Raw genomic sequence first — 20,447 nt, forward strand, 5'->3', positions numbered from 1 at the left:
GACCACTTTGCAAAATGTAAACAACACTGAAGCACTTCCTGTTTCATTTATTTTCTAATTTCATATATGCAATTAAAGCGGCACACGCGGTTTCTGCCAATCTCATATTAATCTCGAGTACCTATAGAGTAGTACTGCATACTTCGTATCTTCGAAGAGTATTTAGTTTGATCACATTTTTAAAAGATAGATACAGCTGTACGATTATTTCCGAAAGCATACGGCGCGTGCGGAGGGGTAGGCTGAACTAAAGCAGGTGCGCACCCATTGCAAACAAAACACAGACATCAGTTTCACTCACCGCATGCGGTTCATGTCCGGCATCTTTTAGCGCTGGGACGGCTCCATATATCAGTTTCAAACGATCTCCAAATCCAGCGTTATATCCACCGTTTATATAACATTCATCACCCAAATGCAGTGAACAAACACCTGAACTTCGCGAACGTACGCTCTCTCTCCTGCACACAAGTGAAAGTGACGTCTGCGCATGCTCCTTCTCCTGCTCTCCTTGCTACCGCGTGGGCGTGCCGCGTGATTTCACGGGAGAATTGTCCAATAAGAGACTAAGAAAAATTGTTACAAAACAGTTTTATATGTTCGAAAAAAACTTTCCGAAACCTGTATGATTGCTGGGGGAGTGTATCGAGCACAGAAATACTACGTAAAACACCCAACTCATTTTTTGACAAGTTGACCATGTTAAGCATGAGAAGACAGCACGTTTAACATTGTAAAAAAGTCAGAATGCATGACACACCGTTGCACCACCCCTTTAAGCTTTAAAGTTTAATTTGAACACTTCGATTCTGTTCTACATAATATGTTAGTTGTATTTCTTTCTTAACACTTGTGTAGTGTGTAAAAACTAAACCGGAAGTGCTTCTGGACCAGTGTTGTTTAAGACTACGGAATCACGGTCTCATTCTTACCTTGAAATGCAACGGATGTTTATCCGAAATAAAACCTTAATAAGCCTCGATGACATTTGCAGCCTTCACATTAAGACGGACCTAGAGAAACGTATCATTGTGAATAATATAAACAGAAGTCAGTTCTGTATGTTTATTTATTGGCTTGAAATACATTAATAGTACATTTTTATTTCACATCAGTAAACATTTATCATATATGAAAGAACATTGCACATAAAAAAAAGAATATTCAACTTGTATATTGCACATTTAAATACATTAGTGACTGTAAATCATGCAGTTATGCCAGTGAGAGAGTGACGTGCATTAACATAAGTGAGCGAGCTCATAACAAGAGGGTCCTAATGTATGAATGTTCATAAGCTGCATCTAACCCTGGGAAAATGAAAGTTCTGGCACGGTTTAGTATATTTTCCAGTTGTTTGTATTTATGTGAAGCACACATGTGAGTTACTAACAGCCCATGTTAATCTGATGTTAGGTGGAGGTGACTATTTTGGATTGAATTCTGTTGATCTTCAGAGGCAGCAGCGAGACCATCTCTTCACTCAACTCTAGCTCGGTTTCTACTGCCTTTCTGGATTCTGGGTTTTCCTCACAGTATTGTACTACAAATTTGTAAGATTCTAAAGAAAGGGTGAGATTTTCCAATTGAGTGGGGAGATGACTGGAGATGAGCTTGGACTGTAGCCTGGCGATACGGAACCTGGCCACCAGCGCTGGTCTCAGCACGTCATCCTCAAGCTTTTCTGGAAATTTGCCTTCTGGTGAGCGGATGGAGTCAAGAAACATCTGATAATACTTCATCGAAGAGGAACACAAGTGGTTAAACTTTTTAATGGTGTGCACATCGAGCTGATCCAGCCTCTCGGCCACAGCCAACTTCAAGTCCATCATCTCATAGTAGGTTTCTGCAAGCTCAAACTGAAGCTGCCGACAGATAAGCAAATAATACTGAGCATTCAAATCCTTGCAGATCGGCTCCATCATGTCAACCCGACGCTTGTGCATCTTACAACGCCGTTCCAAATCCTGTTCGAAGAAGGCTAGGACCTTGAAGAGAGCGCTGTGGTCCTGCAAGATCTCAATGTGATCCGTCACATGACCATCCATTGCAAAATACTCCTTGGCCTGGGCTACGTAGCTCTGACCCACCAGGAAGATGGCACGGGCTTCATCAAAGTCCAAAGGAAACACACTGCTTACTTTCTCTTCCAGGCTGCAAATGGAGTCGAACGTATCGCTTGAACCAAAAAGTATGGCACTCTTTCGTCCCTTCTCTTTGTCATCCTCTTCATTCCGATGTGCTCTCTTCAGTTCATCCTGCCGATCTAAGTCTAGCTCGCCGATATTATCCTGTGCAGCAATAGAAAGTAGTCAGGCAAGACAAAACAGAAAGCTCTCAGAATGTAAAAAATGCACGAAAAACCTGAATACATCCCAAATAACAAGGACTACCTCAAGAAGCTTTTTAGCATCTTGTAGAAGATTGAGGCAATATTTGATCCAGCATCTGGCAATTTCGGCACGCTTCTGAAGCAGCTCTTCACGTCTTTCACTTTCAGCCTCACCTTTGGGGAGATTCATTAGAACGTATTTAATACACACCTACAGTATGTTATGTACAACATAACATACATACTGCTAAAATGCTGAAAGAGATAAGTCATGCAAAAACACAAATTAAAAAGGCAAATGAATTAAAATAACCAAGTGAACATTTAGGATTTTTACAATTACCACATCATTCTATTCTGTTTATATTAAAACAGCCCAATGCTTCTTATAAAAAGTGTTTGTTTCCTGTCCACTGTTTAGCAAATATCTTATAAACATTCTAATGCAGACTATTTAGCATCCTTGTACTGCAACAAGAGTGTATTCAGGATGCTTACAAATTGAGGATCTGGTGCAATGACATACAACTGACAAGCATGACAACATACTGAATCGCATAGTGTCACAACTAGAGACAGATAGTGTCAAGGGCCATTATTATTTCAACACATTACTGTTACAGTTTCACTGTATGTATGACTACCACAACGCGTGAAATACGTAAAATAAGGGACTTTTCATTCATCATTCACACAGCAATGGAAACTGAGGGAAGTACCATTATTTCATCCTACAATATCTATGTTTAAACGGATACATATACAGTATACTGTAACTCAAAACGCACTTTCTTTAGCAGCTGCCTCTGAGGGGATTTCTCCAGCAAGGGTGGCAATGATGCTAGCAGCAGCCAAACAATGACGAGCCTCCATGAAACATGTCTGCGATATCAAAGACAGAGATATACAGTCAGAAACTTTAATATTAAGAACAATCATTGATAGTTAAATGCACGGGTTAAAGATGATAGAACACACAGAAAAAATTGACATGGGGTTGATTACAAACTGCATGGACCAAATAACACTGTACATTACAATAATTGTACCTTGGTGATGTAGTATTGTGACAATGTAGCTGCATTAATGGCCCACTCAAGTGGCACAAACTGCTTGTACTCCAGCTGTCTCTGTAGTGTAGTATGACAGTACTGTCCAGCTCTTTCATACTGCTGTAGATTCTTGTACACTTGAGCCAGGTAATAAAGCGTGTGAGTATAAGCCATTTCAAATCTGTTGGAAGATACAGGGAGAAGAGTTTTCTTGTTCTGTAAATGGTATCATTTACATTTAGTCATTTAGCAGACGCTTTTATCCAAAGCGACTTACAAAGTAGGGGAAAACAATAGAAGCAATTTGTGCAACAAAAGAACAACAACGCATAGGTGCAGTAAAACTGGTCTCAGTTAGCCTACTACAGTATACGAAGCTAAGAATTTTTTTTTTGAGGGGGGGTAGGAAAGTAGAAAAGAAGTAGAAGACTGTACTAATGGGTCAGATGTTGACGGAAGAGATGTGTTTATAGCAGATTCCTAAAGACAACTACAGAATCTGCTGATCTTGTGGCAAGAGGGAGATCGTTCCAGAGTCGAGGAACACATCCGGAGAAAGTGCGGGAGTGATTTTTTCCCTTTGTGGGACGGCACCACAAGACGTTGTTCGATTGCGGATCGGGCGGGACCATAGGTTTGAAATAGCGAGTGAAGATAAAGGGGTGCCAACCAGTGGTGGTTTTGTAGGCCAAGAGCAGAGATTTGAATTGGATGAGAGCGACTATAGGGAGCCAGTGCAACCTAACGAAGAGAGGAGTATCACAATAACATTTTATACAAGATGAGCTATAAAGATATTACCTTCTTGTCTTCTCTTGTTGTGATAATTCTTCACCTTCTGGAACAAAAAAATCTTCAAGATCCATTGGTGGTTGACCATCCTAAAAAACGTCCAAAACATCATCATTACATCCAAGAATGTACTACGCTTAGTGTGAGCTCTTGTTGAGGGCAAAATGGTAAATGTTCACTCATTTGTAAGCTGCTTTGGATATAAGCTTTTGCTAAATGATTAAAGGGATAGTGCACACAAAAATGAAAATTCTGTCGTGAATTACTTGCTCTCGGCTTCCAAACCTGTATACATTTCTTTGGCTGAACACAGAGAAAGATATTTGGACGAATGCTTGTTACTAAACAGTTCTTGGACCCTATTGACTACCATAGTACTAGGAAAAATTACAATGGTAGTCAAAAAAACTGTTTGCTGCCCTACATTCTTCAAAATATCGTCTTTTGTGTTCCTACTACGGTAGTCAATAAGGTCCAAGAACTGTTTGGTTATAAGTATTCTTCCAAATATCTTTCTCCGTGCTCAACAGAACAAAGACATTTATACAGATTTGTAACAACTCAGAGGTGAGTAAATTATGATTTATTTTTGGGTAAACAATCACTTTAATAAAAGCGTCCTACTTCTGAAACTCTTTATTATATACAAGCCTATACAGGTATAAAGTTCAAATATGCTATGATCAACATTTCTCAAAATCCAGTTCACCTAATGGTTATGCAACTTCTGTCCACGTTTTGTTAATAAGTAATGATTTATGTTAAATGACAGAATAGTTTAAGTTAAAGGCAAGGTTTATAATACTATGACTAGTAAATGTTATAGTGAATTTCAAAGCAATGCCAATAAGAACACCTTTATGATGGCCAGAAATGACGTCTAGGTGGGCAACTCACAATGTTTTAAAACACTGAATCAACGTTTCTAAAACTTTTCAATCAACAGATAAACTATACGTTTTGTAGACATGATGGGATAATACTGCAATGTTAGACACACACCTCTTTCATGTAGAGCAAATACATTGATTCAGCAATTTCCAGATATCCTTGAGCTTTCTCGATCTCATCTCTTCCAGCCCACAAAATACCGAGCTGATTCTGACGGACAAAAACATAATATTTACCATCGGCAGTTTTTTTACCCATCAAGCTATACTGCATGTTAATGTAAAATGCGAATGAAACACTTGGGTTGGCCTTGTTTATTTAACGTTACCCGGGCCTGTATATACAACGATACGTTCTCCCGTGTAGTCGTGCACTTGTCAATGAGTTTCATGCAGGTCATGAGATGCTGCTCGCCGGCGGACAGCTCTTCGGTCTCTATGTGGTTCACGCCGAGATGGTACTCGAGCACCGCGATTCTGGCCGATCTCAGGCCGGCTGGAGAATCACCGGCACACGCCTTCCCAGCATCATTCTCCAGTCCTTCATCCACCACCTGCCCGGACTCACAGTCAGCTTCATTGCTAACCTCCTCCTCGATCTCAATTTTTTTCAAAGAACAACGAATTTCCTTCAGCAAGTCTCTCGCTTTGTATTTCGACCGGAAAGGATTATTCTCAGGGTCTTTTTTAGACTCAACTTCGGAAAGCTCTTGGGCGAGGCGAAATTTCTCGCACACGGCCTTCCATTCAGCGCTCTGGGTGGCAGCCATGTTTTCCTGGAGTAGTTATTATAAGAGATCACCAGCAGAGGTCAGTAAAGGAAAATTCTCTCGACTTTTAAAAGTTCATTTTTCCGAGAGAGGATGTAACTCCCAGCGTTCATGTGATGTATTCAAGACAGCAGTTAAGTTTTCATGTAATAATTATGATTATGTTTTTATCATTTTTTTTGCGAATTCTCAACGACAAGAGTATGACTCGGTACCGATACTCTATCGCCATGGTGTGAGCTGGCCTCCTTTCAAGTGCAAGTGATCCAGGTACAAATATTTTTTGATCATGATTACATTGTTCTTATTTAAAGATTGATTTTTGAGGTTTGTTTTAGTACGTCATATTTTTTAGACCAGGAGCAGAAACAGCTTTGGAAACAGGTAGCGGAGCCAGGCGCTTGCTTTTAGGCGCTCGAACACAGCACACTGGCGACACCCGCTGGTCAAGTCGTGTTACTGCGTATTCAAAACATTCACCGTTTTACAAACCAATTTATTTTCATTCGTGAAAAATCTGCTAATATTACCTACAACGTCGTCGAATAATTTTCAAATGTTACTGTACTTTGACTGTAAATACTGTAATATACCTTTTAAATATTAAATGTCTGTATCATAAAATCTGTAGTTTGTTTTGTAACATTTGTTGTCTGTGTTTTCAGAGGGCACCTGAAATCAGTGTCCTAAAATAAAAAGCTTCTAATGTATATTTGAAGGTTTCTAACACATTTTTCTCGTTAAATTTCAGTTCATCCAAGATGACACATTCTCCTAATTCTTGTTTCACATCACCAAAGAAAGTTTTTTTGCTTGTCTGAAAACACAACACACCAGAAGACACTTCCAGTAAACGAGAGGAGAACTTCTCAGATAAACTTACATATGGGGTCAGTGACATCCTCAGCTGCCACAAACTGCTGGTCACTGCCTTGTAAAAACACTGCCATATTTACTTGTAGTTCCAAATAATGCTTTGCACAGATTGTCAGGACCCCATATCATCAGAGGTCAATTTACACAATTTTACATCATTATTTTTTCGTTTCCGCATGCGACTCTAACCTGACTCAAAAGTACCTGGAACAGTGCTAGCACAGACTGCTGGGTTTTAGTTCCTCCTTGTGCTCAATTTTAGAATCAATAATGCCATTAATGGCAAGGCATGAAGTTTTTACCGATGGTTAAACAATTAATGACCTGTTACACAAGAGAAAGCAATGCAATACACTTTAAAAATGGTGGGTTATTCTCAACCTTGGGTCAAAAAAGTTTTTTACACAACCCTTATTTTACAGTCCTGAAGTCATCAAGTTTTTAATTAATATAATATAATAATATAATAGTCAAGGGTATACATACAATGATATTGAATAATCAGAAGGTTTTTGTGATACAGGCCTTAAAAAAGTTTGCTATAAAGAAAAACAAGATCTTGAAAGCAACAGAGAATTTTTGCTTTCAACAGCTTCTCCTGACATTGCATCCTGAGTCAGTTATAGCATCTGCTCTGCAATCTGAAAGTTATTCACATCTTTTTAGGTGTAAATCAATGATGCATAAAAACGCTGTTATAGAATTGAATAGACTCTCTCTTGAAGATATTCTAGTTATTAAATATTCTTACTAAATCAACAAAACAGTTGTAAAGAGAAAAAGATTGGCATTTTACATACCACATTTGAAGTAACGAATGAAGTAAATTTCTGTACAAATTGTTTATTACACTATGCTGTTGTTGCTCTCTCAGGTTTCCATAAACAGTTGCCAAAAGCATACTCCAAAATGAAAATGTGTCCTATGAATAACATTTGCATCAATACAATTTTGAATAGTGAATATCTGAGAAGCCTTTGAATAATTAGAAACTTTTTTTGAACTGGTGCATGACTCTTCTGTATTTATTTTACATGGCCTACAGTACAGTAGCTCTGCTTATTTCAGTTTACATGGTGGTTCACACACAGAGCTTTTAGGAAGTGACGCTGTCGCCCACCATCAGGAAATGGACTGTTTCTTTTAGTAGATGTGAGTCATGGGCTGAAGGCAGATCAGCCATGTACCAAATGCAGAGTATTTTGGTCATGAGGTGAGCAGAGAAAGTATACAAAGAGAAGGCACCTTTGGAAGGTACAACCACTGTGCACCCCTGAAGTGAGGCAAGACACAAGACACAAGGTGAGTATATCTCATATATCCCATTTATTGTCATTAAAATCTAAAAGCTTGTATGTTGTATGTGTATCAGTTTTGGAATTTGAACAGGTGATCTTGTTTTAAGTTGTCTTGTTATAAGTTTGAATAAAAAAAAAAAATCAATGTTAATAAAAAAAATATTATAATTATCGTGAATACAATAAGGAAGTCGATTCAAAATTCTTCCTGTTGTCACGTTTACTGTCAGTAAGCATTCAGCTTTGCGTTATAAAAAATATTATTTAGCATGTAATACAGAATTACTTATTCTGTTCGGCTTTTTTTTGTATTTGTTTATTATATGATCTCATTTTATATGATCATAATCAGATGATTAGATAAAACCACAGGCGGTGTTTACAGTAGAAAAGTTTATTGAAGTGGCCTATAGAAAAATGAGTTCTTGGAAATATAATTTGAGGTCCCTCGGGTACTTATTTTCTTCCTCTTGCACTTTCCATTACATCCAGAAAAGGCAAACAGGTTATGGTATTTGATGGGTGGTGATACTTGTTGAGTTTTTATTTACCTAGTACTGTTATTTTTCTTTTTTTATTTGTCAGCATTCCTCATTCACAGAAATTTACTGGACACTTTTGCGCTCAGTATTTTTTGCATCAAAACTAACGTTAACAGCTATTGACAGTGCATAGATATGAGCAAGACTTTTATTGTTGGAATTTGTTCTTTCAAACTTTCTGACCTAGTTGAACAATATAGCCATTCTGGATTCTCATTCATTATTCATGACGACATTTTTTAAAATTCATAGGGGATTGTATAGCTTGTTCTAAATCACATACCCAGTGCTTTATTATGCTTTTGTTTAGATTTAAGGTTAAGTATGTGTTCCTTTTCAATAAAAGCCCTGTTCAATGTTTTCACAGCAAAACTGGATATTTCACAATGTGTGAGGTGTTAATTGTTCATGCCAGCGAGGCCAGTGAATGGGCCGAGTATTTAAAGCAAATCTTGGCTGCATCATGTAACTTTCAAGAGGACTCCATTATTTTGTGTGATGTACATGAAGAGACTTTGTTAAAAGATCAAGAGCTGTTTGACTCCTGCAAGTGCATCATACTTTTGCTATCTACAGTGTTCCTTGACATTTGGAATGAACCGGCGAGACTGGACGCTTTACGGGATCTTCTGCAACCCCCTCATAAAATTGTTGCTTTTTTGTGTGGAGTATCAGAACATGAAGCAGATTATTTTGAACACTGGGAGCATTGGCGAAAGCTCAATTCGGAAGACGAACCATCAGTATATGTGTCTACTGTCATGGAGTGCATTTATGATGGTATTTATGTTTTACTCTATATCATTTATACTCATTAGATCAATATCATTATGAATCTAATTTTAAGTAATTATACATTAAATACAGCATTTTGTTTTTGCAATAGTTGTATATGTTTTTTCATTCAAGGATGTATTAGTGAACAATATGGTCAGGAGTTTGATGATATTCAGCCAGAAGACCACAAGGATTCACAAGAACACATAGATGACTTCACATTTCCCGAAATCCCTCAAGATTTAGCTTTACCTGATGAGACGGAACAGGTGAATAGTGATGATGTTGGTCCTCCTGAACAGTCTTGTTTGGAGACGCCCCATGAGGACCAGGCCTGCCTCACCATCCAGCCAGACAGAATACTGTGTGGGGTAAGTGGGGATGTACGTTTTTAATACTTATTTAAGAGCTGAACGGCAATCTAGTTGTTAAATTTACCTGGGTTCCTATCTGCAGCCTGGCATGCAAGTTCACAGAAAGGGCGCTTTTCATCACATGGGCCTCTTCCTCTAATAAAGACGAAGTTTTAAAGTTATTAACACACACGGATATGACATATTCTAAAGATAAACCTGTTATGAATGTCAGTGTTGATGTTGCTATTGTCAGTGTTGGTTTGAATGCATGAAGCTCAAATTATTGCACGTTATGTTTTTGTGGATAATTTTAGATACGAAAAATGAGGCACTGTCTGGATGAATTTTAGATTAAGATTATATACCACACTCTTATTCAATGAAATAATAAAATAATGTTTGATAAGAACCCAAACCACCCTAAAGACAAAAGACCATGCTTTACTTACTACCCGGTTAATTGCAATAAGGTTGCATTTGTTAACATGACCTAATAATAAACAAAACTTCTACAGCATTTATTATTCTTTGTTCGTGCATAATTTCAGCCTTTACTAATACATTTTTATTTGTAACTGTTAACATTATAGTTAATGCACCAGGAATAATTGTATTGACATTAACGAACATTAACAAAGATGAATAAATGCTGAGATATTGATCATTGTTAGTTCATGTTAGCTAATGCATTAACCAATGTTACCAAATACTGCCTAAAGTGTTACCGTTTACACTGAAACGCTTTGCTCATTGCTGATTCAGCATTTAGTTTAAAAGTTTTTGCTGACATGAGGTCAAATCAAGCATCCAGCATCAAATGTATTATTAATTGTGACTTCATCATATACATAAGGCTAAAAACCTCTTTAGTGTACTTTACTGTAGTCAATGCAAAATGATCTCATAACTTTCTCATCGTTTGTCTGCCCCCATAAAGACTCGTGTGGATATTTATATAATCATGGTTAAGACTCTTGACGATGATGGCAGCCTGGAAGTGGAGTTTCACTCTGATCACACAACCTCTATACGAATGCCTGCGACTCTTGCAAACAAGTGCATTGTTACTGTCCAATCACCCGGTAAGACAACACGCATCAGAAAGAGGAACTTTTTATATCAGTTCCTCCATGCCTCGTTTCGCTTTCGGCATAATTTACATATTGTTTCCTGGGTAATTTAATGTAAAAGATGCATTAATGTCTTTAAGGCATTGACAAAATGTTGTTTCATTGTTTTGTTTGATTTCGTTTGAATTCTTTTAGATATGGCAGCTGGGGTGGTCACATTAACGCTTTATAAAAATGAGTCTATGGTCTGTTCAACGACAGTAAAGTATTTCACAGAAATGGAAGAAATTTGCACGTATCTAGAGAAAGTGACAGACCCTATGAAGTTCATGTGTCAGGTAACGATTAAACAAAATAAATCATACAATCATGTCTTGTATGCAAATAAGTTTGAGAAGGCCTTATTTGGAGAATACTGTATAAACATGTATATAAAAATGTAACTATAATAGAGTCCTTGAGCTCAAAGTCATGACTGAATACTGCACAACACTTTATGTAAGTAATAATCAATAAAATGTAAATAATTACATTTGTCTATATAACGCATTGTTCCTGTTATTCCACAAAATCTTTCCTAGAAAGATCCGACTGAAAGAAACAATTTATCACCAACCATTAATTAATTGCACAAAATGCATTATTTTGAAAAAAAAAGTATTTTGTGTACTCTTGCCATTATATTTCCCTTGCAACCTGTACATTTTTTTATAGAAAAGCGATTTTCTTTTTTTAGGTTTTTATCTTTCTTACTCAAGGTTTTTGATTCTGTGTAATTTTCAGGCTTTTGACATCACATCCAGTGTACCCGAGTCATTGGACAATTTGCTTGCGGACTCTCTCAAAAAACGTATGCCATTAAGTGGAATACAAGTATTTGGAATTACTCAAATTTCACAAGAGGATACAACAGGAAGTAAGCGATTTTATTCACAAAAAAAATGTTTTAGGCTATGATAATGTTTACACAAGATACAAATGTATTTTATGATGAAACTATTTTTAGGCCACTGTTGTTAAACCAGGTTAATAAGACATACCTTTAAATGACATATTTTAGATATTGACTGTTTTTAGAGTGTACCATAGAGGCTATTAAATAGCCTGCATGTTGCAAAATACTACAATGTAATTTCTCAAGACTTTTACTTGCAATGATATTTACAGGTCGCTTGAAATTTTGCTATATCAGGAATAACACATTGCATTTTTTATGAACCCTGTTTTGGTCCATTTTAATAAGAGTGTAGTGTCTTATCACCATCGGAACTTTTTCAGTAACATTTTGCAATAGGGTTCCATTTATTAACATTAGTTAACTACATACATTTTAGATCATATTAATTTCATCATTTCATCATATTATTATCATCGTTTAATCCATTTTTAATATCAAAAGTTGTATCTGGTAACATTAGTTAATGCACAATGAGCTAACATGAGAAACTGTATTTGTGTTAAAACGAAAGTATATTGCTTATTGTGTGTTTATGTTAATTAAAAAACAACAATTGTTAATGAAAGGAACCTTATTGTTAACTGTTACCGCGTTCTCGGTAAAGGCAGTAAACGCTGACATCTTTTTTACTACATGGAAAAGCAGAAAGCAATGTAATCGCCGAACAATAATATCTTTTTCCACTCAGATTGCCGTGATATGGAACTCCCAACACTGCTTCACTTCTCTGCCAAGTATGGTTTAAAGAAATTGACATCTTTGTTAATGCGGTGCCCTGGAGCCTTGCAGGCCTACAGTGTTATGAACAAAGATGGGGATTACCCTAACAATCTAGCAGAGAAAAGTGGCTTTTCGGATTTAAGACAGTTTATGGACGAATATGTTGTAAGTTCATTATTATTATTTGTGAATATGCTTATATGCACATGTGCCTATAATACCAGATTTATACCAGACGAGTCAACCATGTGTTCTCAAAATCCTTCATGCAAACTTTTTTATCAGTATGTGAAAATCTAATATACTAGCTACGTGCCACAAGCTGAAGCTACAAATATGAATTGTGAGACGTTTTATGTGACATGTAGCAGAAGTAATAATAGTAGTGTTTGAAAGAACATGCAACATTTGTGATGGTAATTGCATACTGTAATAATATATTATTTTATTCATTAAACCAACTAGGAAACAGTGGATTTGGTCAAGATCCACATGGAGGAGGCTCAGGACACCCCTGAGAATGAGATCTATGAAGATATGTTGAACACGTCTCAAAATTTGATCACAGATTTGGAAAATGAGGACATTTATGAGTCTATGATGAAACTGAATGCCGAGATGGGTTTGTGTAAGCCACTCTCATTTAAACAACACTATTTCTTGTTTGCAAAATAACATTCATTACTGAACCATATTTTGGAGATCACCCAAAAATAAAAATTCTGTCATGAATTACTCACTCTCTAGTTGTTCCAAACCTGTATGAATTTCTTTGTTTGGTTGAACACAGAGAAAGCTATTTGGACGAATGCTTGTAACCAAACAAAAAAATTATAAAGCAATTTTCCTACTAGTCAATGGTGGCCAAGATCTGTTTGGTTATAAACATTCTTCCAAATATCTTTCTCTGTGTTCATCAGAATAAAGACATTTATACAGATTTGGAACAACTCAAAGGTGAGTACAGAATTTTTATTTTTGGGTGAACTATCCCTTTAAATAATTGCCGTTATATAAATCATGTATACGTAATCCATGTTTCACAGATGAGGACCTACAAGGTGTTTTGGCGGACTCCAATCCTGAAGAGACAATGCTGAGAAAATTTTTTGAAGGTACGTCAATAGGAAACATCACTTGCACCACAGTCTTCCCTAATGTACAGTAGATACTGGAAGAATCGGTCTTAACCTATTGTTTAAAATCTAAAACTCTACAACTAAAGGACATTACAAAATATTTACAAATGTTTACAAAAATTGAGTTCATTTTATGAACATCATTTTTGCTCTCAAGATTATCTCTTATTTTTGTTGTGAAACCTACTGTACAAATATAGATGTGTAACCTTATAACTAAACTGGTCTTAAGGCTTAGAGTCTTATGCTTTTTATTTAGCAAAACCTGACAAATGTTCTCAATCGGAGCATGAGTCAACCAACGGTGGATTACCTGAAATGGATGATGATGACTACCATGACATGGGCGTTGACCCAGAAGTCTACTGTGATGTGGAGGAAGAGGATCCGTACAATCCCTGCTGCCCTGATCAAATTTATGACATTGTGGAGCCACATTCCAAAATTGTTCCAGAAGTTCTTAACCGTCCACCCGCACCCATTCCAAGACCAGCCAGTAACCAAGAACCTGAGGAGAATACAACCTACATTTCCAAAGGTCGAAACCTGAGTTCATCACCACTACTACAGTAAAACAGTGTGCCTTAGCACTAGAGAAAATATAATTTTGTTGTTGTTTTGTTGCATTTTGTTTTACAGTGTTTTGCCCCAAGGACCCTCTATACTCAGTAAGCAAAAGGCCAGAAAAGGATTTGTCTCCACTAGGTATGAACGTTTATAGGGGTGCATAATTAAGATAACAGCACATTACGTTGAAAGTATTATCTTCCCTTTCTGGCAGCACCTGCACGGTTGGTGAGAGACGGAGACATGAGCAGTCACTACGACCCCTTCGCAGGCATGAAGACCCCCGGACAGAGGCAGCTCATCTCTCTACAGGAAAGAGTAAAGGTGGGTGAGCTCAGCGTCGAAGAGGCCGTGCAGGAGTTCAAGGCTTGGCAGTTGGATCAAGAAGGACGTTCATATTCTGTCCGGTTTCAGCAGGTAAATAAGCTCATGGAAATTGTCAAAATAGAGTGAGATGTGTTCTTTGGTTAACTCTGTGGTTTCTAAAAATTGCAGTCACAACAGCAGCCTTGTAAACGTGTGTCTGTTTACTTTAAAAGGGAAATCTACAGAGGTTAAGAGAGAGCATCACCCGACGCTGTAGAGACAAAGGAACGACAGGTATGGATTTTCCTCAAGATGAATATTTTACATGTACAAAAACAGATAACAGCACACAAGAACATTTTATTTTTGAGTTTGTCGTTTTATTGGTATTTAAACGATATTCAGTTACTTTACAGTTATCCAGTTACTTGTAGAAAACTGAATAACAGATGAACTGGAAACTGGAACAAAAATACATGCAATATTTAGTTACAGTATAACACTTTGGAATAAGAAGACAAGTGTGAATATCTATAGTTCATTGACATGTATACAAATATTTGTATTATACAAGTACTCTTAGAATAATTTTCTCTTGAGTCAGTACATTAAGGGTAGTAGTATTGTAGTATTGCTTAAAATACCTGAATGTTGATGTGTTTTCGTGCAACACAATTTTTGTTTTCATCAAAATCTTCCTGTTTTTTTCTTTCATTAGAGCTTATGATAACAGCACCGATGCAAGCAAATGTTCATTGGGGGTCTAATAAGAACATAAATTGCTCGTTGTATGAACCTGCACCGCGTGTGATCAACCAACCCCCTCCTGTTAGCAGACCGGTGCAGAGAGGAAGCTGGCAGACAGGAAGTACCTCCAGCACTTCTAGTATGTCACAAAATAACTTCTTTAATCTTATGCAATAATACCTTCCAAAAAAGTTACACAGATTATTTAAAACGTGTGATTTACCTTCACGGCTTATTTTGGTTAAGTGCTCAAATAGTTGTTTTTAATGGAGGCTGTAAAGATGCCTGATGAAGTTGTGTAATCTTGAATAGGTGTGTCCGGTGTATTTTATTAGGTTTGGAGATAAACTTGTAGTAACTTGTAAGTTGTGGTGCTAGAGGAGTTAAATGTTTTTAAAGTGATAGTTCACCCAAAAATACAAATTCTGTCTTCTTGTCATTTCAAACCTGTGTGACTTTCTTCCGCAGAACACAAAAGAAGATATTTTGAAGAATGTTGTTAACTGGCCCCCATTCACTTACACATGCAATAGAAATGATTGGGTGCCAGTTCTGTTCGGTTACCAACTTTCTTCAAAATATCTTCTTTTGTGTTCTGCGGAAGAAAGAAAGTCACAAAGGTTTGAAATGACAAGAGGGTGAGGAAACGATGACAGAATGTTCATTTTTGGGTGAACCATCACTTTAACTTAAATGTTCTTAAAACTGTAGTTGATTATGTCACAGAACTCATGCGTACAACCAAATGTAATTCCGAGCGTCTCACCTGAGCAGGCAGTAGCAGTCACAGATTGAGCATTCAGAGCAATGTCAGCAACAGCAGCGGGCCAGACGTCGATTGTGATGTAAGCATGTTTAATAGTATGATTATGATCATTGTCCATCTCAAACTCCATCTATTTCACTCACCCGTTATTCTGGATAAATGTCCTGCAATGTATTATTTGTTGATTAGGATATAATAAAAAGATGATTTTGCTAGCCATATAAGAAATGACAACACTTCTATTTATTCTTTTTGACCGCTTATGTGTTTGCTTTATTTAAGGAGCCGCCAGACATTCCACTCCCACCACGACCTACCCGCCCCGTGGCGGATATTCCACCCGTGCTTCCTCCACCGAGAGTCCCACCTCGCCAATTAGACCGGTGAGTGTTTCCGATGGCTTGCAACATCACAGAGACAGCAGCTGTGTCTGTCTCTGTAAATACTGATGTGTTTACTATCTTTACCATCATACTAAAAGAGCCATTTTACACAGGTGGGAGAGTAAAGCGAGTGTGAAATACATGTATTCTCAAAGTTTCACTGCCACGGAATATCTGATGTACTAGATGTTAGGATAAAAATTTGTAGGTGATGCAAAGGCGGATCATAAATAAAACGCTACCCATGTGACAAACCACAGCATACAGCTCTTCCAACCACAAAGTCAGGCTCCGCTCAGCTTAACTTTCCGTTGTGCATACAAACATCGAACTTTAATCACGTGAAGATAAAGTGTGGTTTTCAGAATGTTTTCAGAAGCTGTTCGTGCACACAGATATCTGACTTGAGCTGAATCCTTTCCCTGGTTTGCCTGGAGTTCACTCTGAGAGGGAAATGTTGAGATGTAGATTTTATTGTAAATGTAACCTACTGTCTCCTAGGAATGTGGACAGCGGGCTACACGAGCGTTATGTGTCGAGACCCACCCGTCCGGTTCCTCAGGTGACCTCCCAAAGGTCCGTTGCGCCTCCACCTTTACCGAGACGGACGTGGTGAAGACCTACTTCAACATGGGGGCTTTCTGTTTCCTTGTGCAGTTTTTATGCTGAGCTTTTCCAGTAGAACTCTGTAAATGTGCTCTCAAAGTAGGACAAAGAACTGCCGGGCTGAATACAGGGTTTTTTACTGGTTGAAGTTGATGGAGATGAATGAAAATGACCTAAATGTATAACTTAAATGAAAATGACCTAAATCTATATGTTTAAAATTCAGAATGGTTTTCAGCTGAACAAATTCAATATATTTAATGTACAATCTAAATTTGCTGTTTGTTTAGTATACAGCTGTTCTGTTTGTCCTCTCTGACTATTGATAGTTATAGCAACGGCAAAATCAGGAACTTGCCTACATTTTTCTTTTTCTTAAAACTGAAAACTAAATACACTTTTTGATCAGTTCACATCATCACATTTAAAGTCGCATGTATAAAGTTACATATTTATTTTTAAACGTGCCTGTCACTGCCGGTTACGAAACATACTCTTAACTGGGCTAAGCAGAGAAGAAAATGCAGTATATTTAACAGCACAAAATGTGTGAATGCAGTGACGAGAGCAAGTGACAGTTTGTGTCTGCTGGGGTGTATGTGTTTGCACTATTTGTTCATGTTTGTTGAACCGTGACAACTGCGTTAAATAAACTGTTTTAAATTTGGTTCTGCATTTCATGGAGTGGAAAATGAACAAAAAAATATATTTTAAGAATTATGTTCGAACGAGGCAAAAATGTTACAATTGCAATGTGCGATTTCGCGTTTGCAGTTAAAGTGATAGACCCAAAAACCTGTATGACTTTCTTCCACAGAACACAAAAGAAGATATTTAGAAGAATGTTGTTAACTGGTCCCCATTCGCTTGCATTGGTTTTGTGTCCATAGAAGTGAATGGGGGTCAGTGCTGTTTGGTCACCAACTTTCTTCAAAATATATTTTGTGGAAGAATGAAAGTCATAAGGTTTGAAATGACAAGAGGGTGAGTAAATGATGACAGAATTTTTATTTTTGGGCGAACTATCACTTTAAGATGGATCAACACATTTAAAGCCCAGTTTCCTTTTCACATCATAGACATCTGCGTTCACAGTATTGTTGGTCCGTTTGTAACCAGCGGCCTCTAGCGGATATCTCCGAGAAGTGCACTCTGTGGTACTTGCACTATTGGACTCGAAAGGAGATTTGTTCTTGGGTGATAGACATAAACGCACTTGATCTCTTGCGTTATTTTTGTACAATATCCTGGACGTTTAAAAAATCTTGAAATTAACGAATACACCGTATTACATGTAATTAGTACATGTAGTATTAATACATCAGAAATCAGCGATTCTATACGGAATTTGCTTGGTCATATGTTTAAATTGATTGTCTATTATAGCCATTCTCTTTCATTAGTGCTAAACCGAGTGTATAGTATATATAATAAATGTTATTGATGGTTTTTAATGTTCAAAACATTTTTTTCTGTAAAGGCTTTATACAGCCTGTGTTTTGACATTACGTTTAAAATGACAGATAATGTTATTACATTGAGTTTAGATGTGTATTCTAAAAAGTGACTGTTATTAAAATGTTCAGTTGTGTGAACATTCTGTTACAGTAAGGTTTCCTTACTGTGAGATGTAAACATGTATGTGCCTCCTCCAAACGCCCCTCTCCACCCCCTCGAGTCCAATGAGCGGTCAGCGGTGGGGTCCACGCGCGGGCTAGCAGCGCGCTGCTGTGACGGTCACTCAGTTGTGCAGCGTGCAGCACCCTTATCAATACGGAAACCTGGACTGCTTTCTTGGGAAGGTGAGGATTTCCCCCCACACATTTAATTCTGTCGTATTTCCAGCATTTTGAATGCTTGAATAACATTTCGTATTAAACTAAAATGAAGTTTGCGTGTTTGGTTCGTTTTAAGACCCGGGGTTTATTATAACCGCAGCAACCATCCATTGCAGATACACTGAGGGTGCTTTGCAGAAGTGCGGCAACGTGGATTGGTATTTGTTACTTCAGCACTATTGCGATATTTCATAGTTCTATATTTACCATATAAGAGGCTAACATTTTGAGAATGAAACTGGTGTTGTTATAAGGCTGAAGCGTTTATATTGAACGAGATGCGATGAAAGATTAAGCGTATTTGTATTGCGATGCTCATCTCTGCACTGCACTTGACATCCAAATAAGGAAGGATTGCCAGGATGTGTGGAGCAGGGAATGGGCAGTTACACGAGACTTAGTTCAGTGATGCCGTGATTAAACGGGACACATCGAGCAGTTTATCTAGAACTCTGTAAACAGGCAGGTATGGTATTGTACTGTGTACTAAGACATGAAAGATCTGGAGCTTTAAAGGGACAGTTCACCCCAAAATGAAAATTCTGTCAGCATTTACTCACCCTCAAGTTGTTCCAAATCTGTATAATTTACTTTGTTCTGATAAACACAAAGGAAGATATTGTGTTGTTAGCTTCAAAATGTCTTCTCTTGTGTTCAACAGAACAAAAAAAAATGATAAAGTAATTTTTCCTACTATGGGAGTCAATGGGGGGCAAGATCTGTTTGGTTACAAGCGTTCTTCCAAATATCTTTCTCTGTGTTCATCAGAACAACGGAATTTATACAGATTTGGAACAACTCGAAGGTGAGTAAATGATGACAGAATTTTCTTTTTTGGGTGAACTATCCCTTTAAATGTGAGGGGGTCGTTTTAATGCAATGCACTTTATGTTTGTAAAAAATGCCAAAATAAACTGTCTACCACACAGGCATCAATCAATACTGTAAAACCCAAACATAGTTTTGTTTTATTTTATCTTTAAAAGCAAAGTATTAAACAAATAGACCATTAAAACAAAGTTGTTAAGTTATCACACGGTTGGCAGGGTCTGTTTGTGATGAGTGGACATTGATTTTGGTATCTTTATGGTTTGGGTAATGTTTAAAGATTAAAGCTGGGGATTGTTTCTTCAAGATAAATTAACCTAGGATTTAGGTACAAAGATGTGGTTTGTAAACCAGAAGGTAACAAATGCTGTATTTTACAGGGGTTAAAATAGGAACATTATAAAAAGTGTTTTGGCGATCTCCACATACTGTACAGTGTACAGTATGTACATTTTAAACTTCCCAAGGGAAGTTTAAAATGGAGACCAATTTATTCTGTTTAGCTTTGAACGGTCTTATGGCCATTTGAAAGTTATCCAGTGGTTTAACCATAATTACATGAGGATGACAGTTGAACAACATTGGAATTACTCTTCATCAACTTTAGAAAGATGGTTCTTTTCATGCATCAAAATGTTGATCAGTATTTTAAAAAGGTTAATGAAATGTTAATATTTGCAGTAATTCGACTGAGACTACAAAGCTTAACTTTTTTTTACTCTACGTCAACATTTGTGGCATTATGTAGCAAAGTGATGTAATCTGCTATGACCTATAAGAACCTTCTGCCAGATACACTGATATTATCATCATCTGGCACTGGTGATATATAGA

The 20,447-nt window shown here is 37.2% G+C and overlaps 3 protein-coding genes across 13 annotated transcripts in view; 2 read left to right on the plus strand and 1 right to left on the minus strand.

The window, feature by feature from the left end:
* Positions 1-1,051: 1,051 nt before the first annotated feature.
* On the minus strand, positions 1,052-5,870 carry kifbp (kinesin family binding protein). The gene is made up of 7 exons (XM_057342445.1): positions 5,396-5,870; positions 5,179-5,277; positions 4,186-4,265; positions 3,382-3,565; positions 3,121-3,214; positions 2,394-2,506; positions 1,052-2,291 (listed from the first exon to the last, which is right to left on the minus strand). The coding sequence occupies exons 1-7, from the start codon at positions 5,834-5,836 to the stop codon at positions 1,413-1,415; spliced, it is 1,890 nt and encodes a 629-aa protein (XP_057198428.1). The 5' UTR covers positions 5,837-5,870; the 3' UTR covers positions 1,052-1,412.
* Positions 5,764-17,614, plus strand: pik3ap1 (phosphoinositide-3-kinase adaptor protein 1). Of its 4 annotated transcripts, XM_057342442.1 has the most exons (19): positions 5,764-5,876; positions 6,037-6,106; positions 6,588-8,014; positions 8,920-9,332; positions 9,462-9,700; positions 10,623-10,767; positions 10,951-11,093; positions 11,539-11,671; positions 12,402-12,598; positions 12,899-13,061; positions 13,480-13,548; positions 13,832-14,110; positions 14,212-14,277; positions 14,354-14,556; positions 14,679-14,739; positions 15,164-15,331; positions 15,967-16,037; positions 16,241-16,341; positions 16,843-17,614. In XM_057342442.1, the coding sequence occupies exons 4-19, from the start codon at positions 8,939-8,941 to the stop codon at positions 16,955-16,957; spliced, it is 2,547 nt and encodes an 848-aa protein (XP_057198425.1). In that variant the 5' UTR covers positions 5,764-5,876; positions 6,037-6,106; positions 6,588-8,014; positions 8,920-8,938; the 3' UTR covers positions 16,958-17,614. The 4 variants fall into 4 exon arrangements, with proteins under 4 accessions (XP_057198425.1, XP_057198424.1, XP_057198427.1 ...); XM_057342441.1 differs by having other exon boundaries at positions 6,037-8,014; XM_057342443.1 differs by lacking the exon at positions 5,764-5,876 and having other exon boundaries at positions 5,934-8,014.
* Positions 17,615-18,624: 1,010 nt separating this feature from the next.
* The window catches only part of LOC130558700 (sorbin and SH3 domain-containing protein 1), a 40,597-nt gene continuing 38,774 nt past the window's right edge, over positions 18,625-20,447 (plus strand). For 4 of the 8 annotated variants that reach the window (XM_057341260.1, XM_057341265.1, XM_057341264.1 and 1 more), the window contains exon 1: positions 18,626-18,749. The gene's annotated coding sequence lies outside the window, so the exon portion shown is untranslated. Of the gene's footprint in view, positions 18,750-20,447 lie in introns of all 8 variants that reach the window. The other 4 variants (XM_057341262.1, XM_057341266.1, XM_057341267.1 and 1 more) reach the window with 2 other exon arrangements.

This window comes from Triplophysa rosa, linkage group LG9, assembly GCF_024868665.1.
Source record: "Triplophysa rosa linkage group LG9, Trosa_1v2, whole genome shotgun sequence".
Taxonomy (NCBI): Eukaryota; Metazoa; Chordata; class Actinopteri; order Cypriniformes; family Nemacheilidae; genus Triplophysa; species Triplophysa rosa.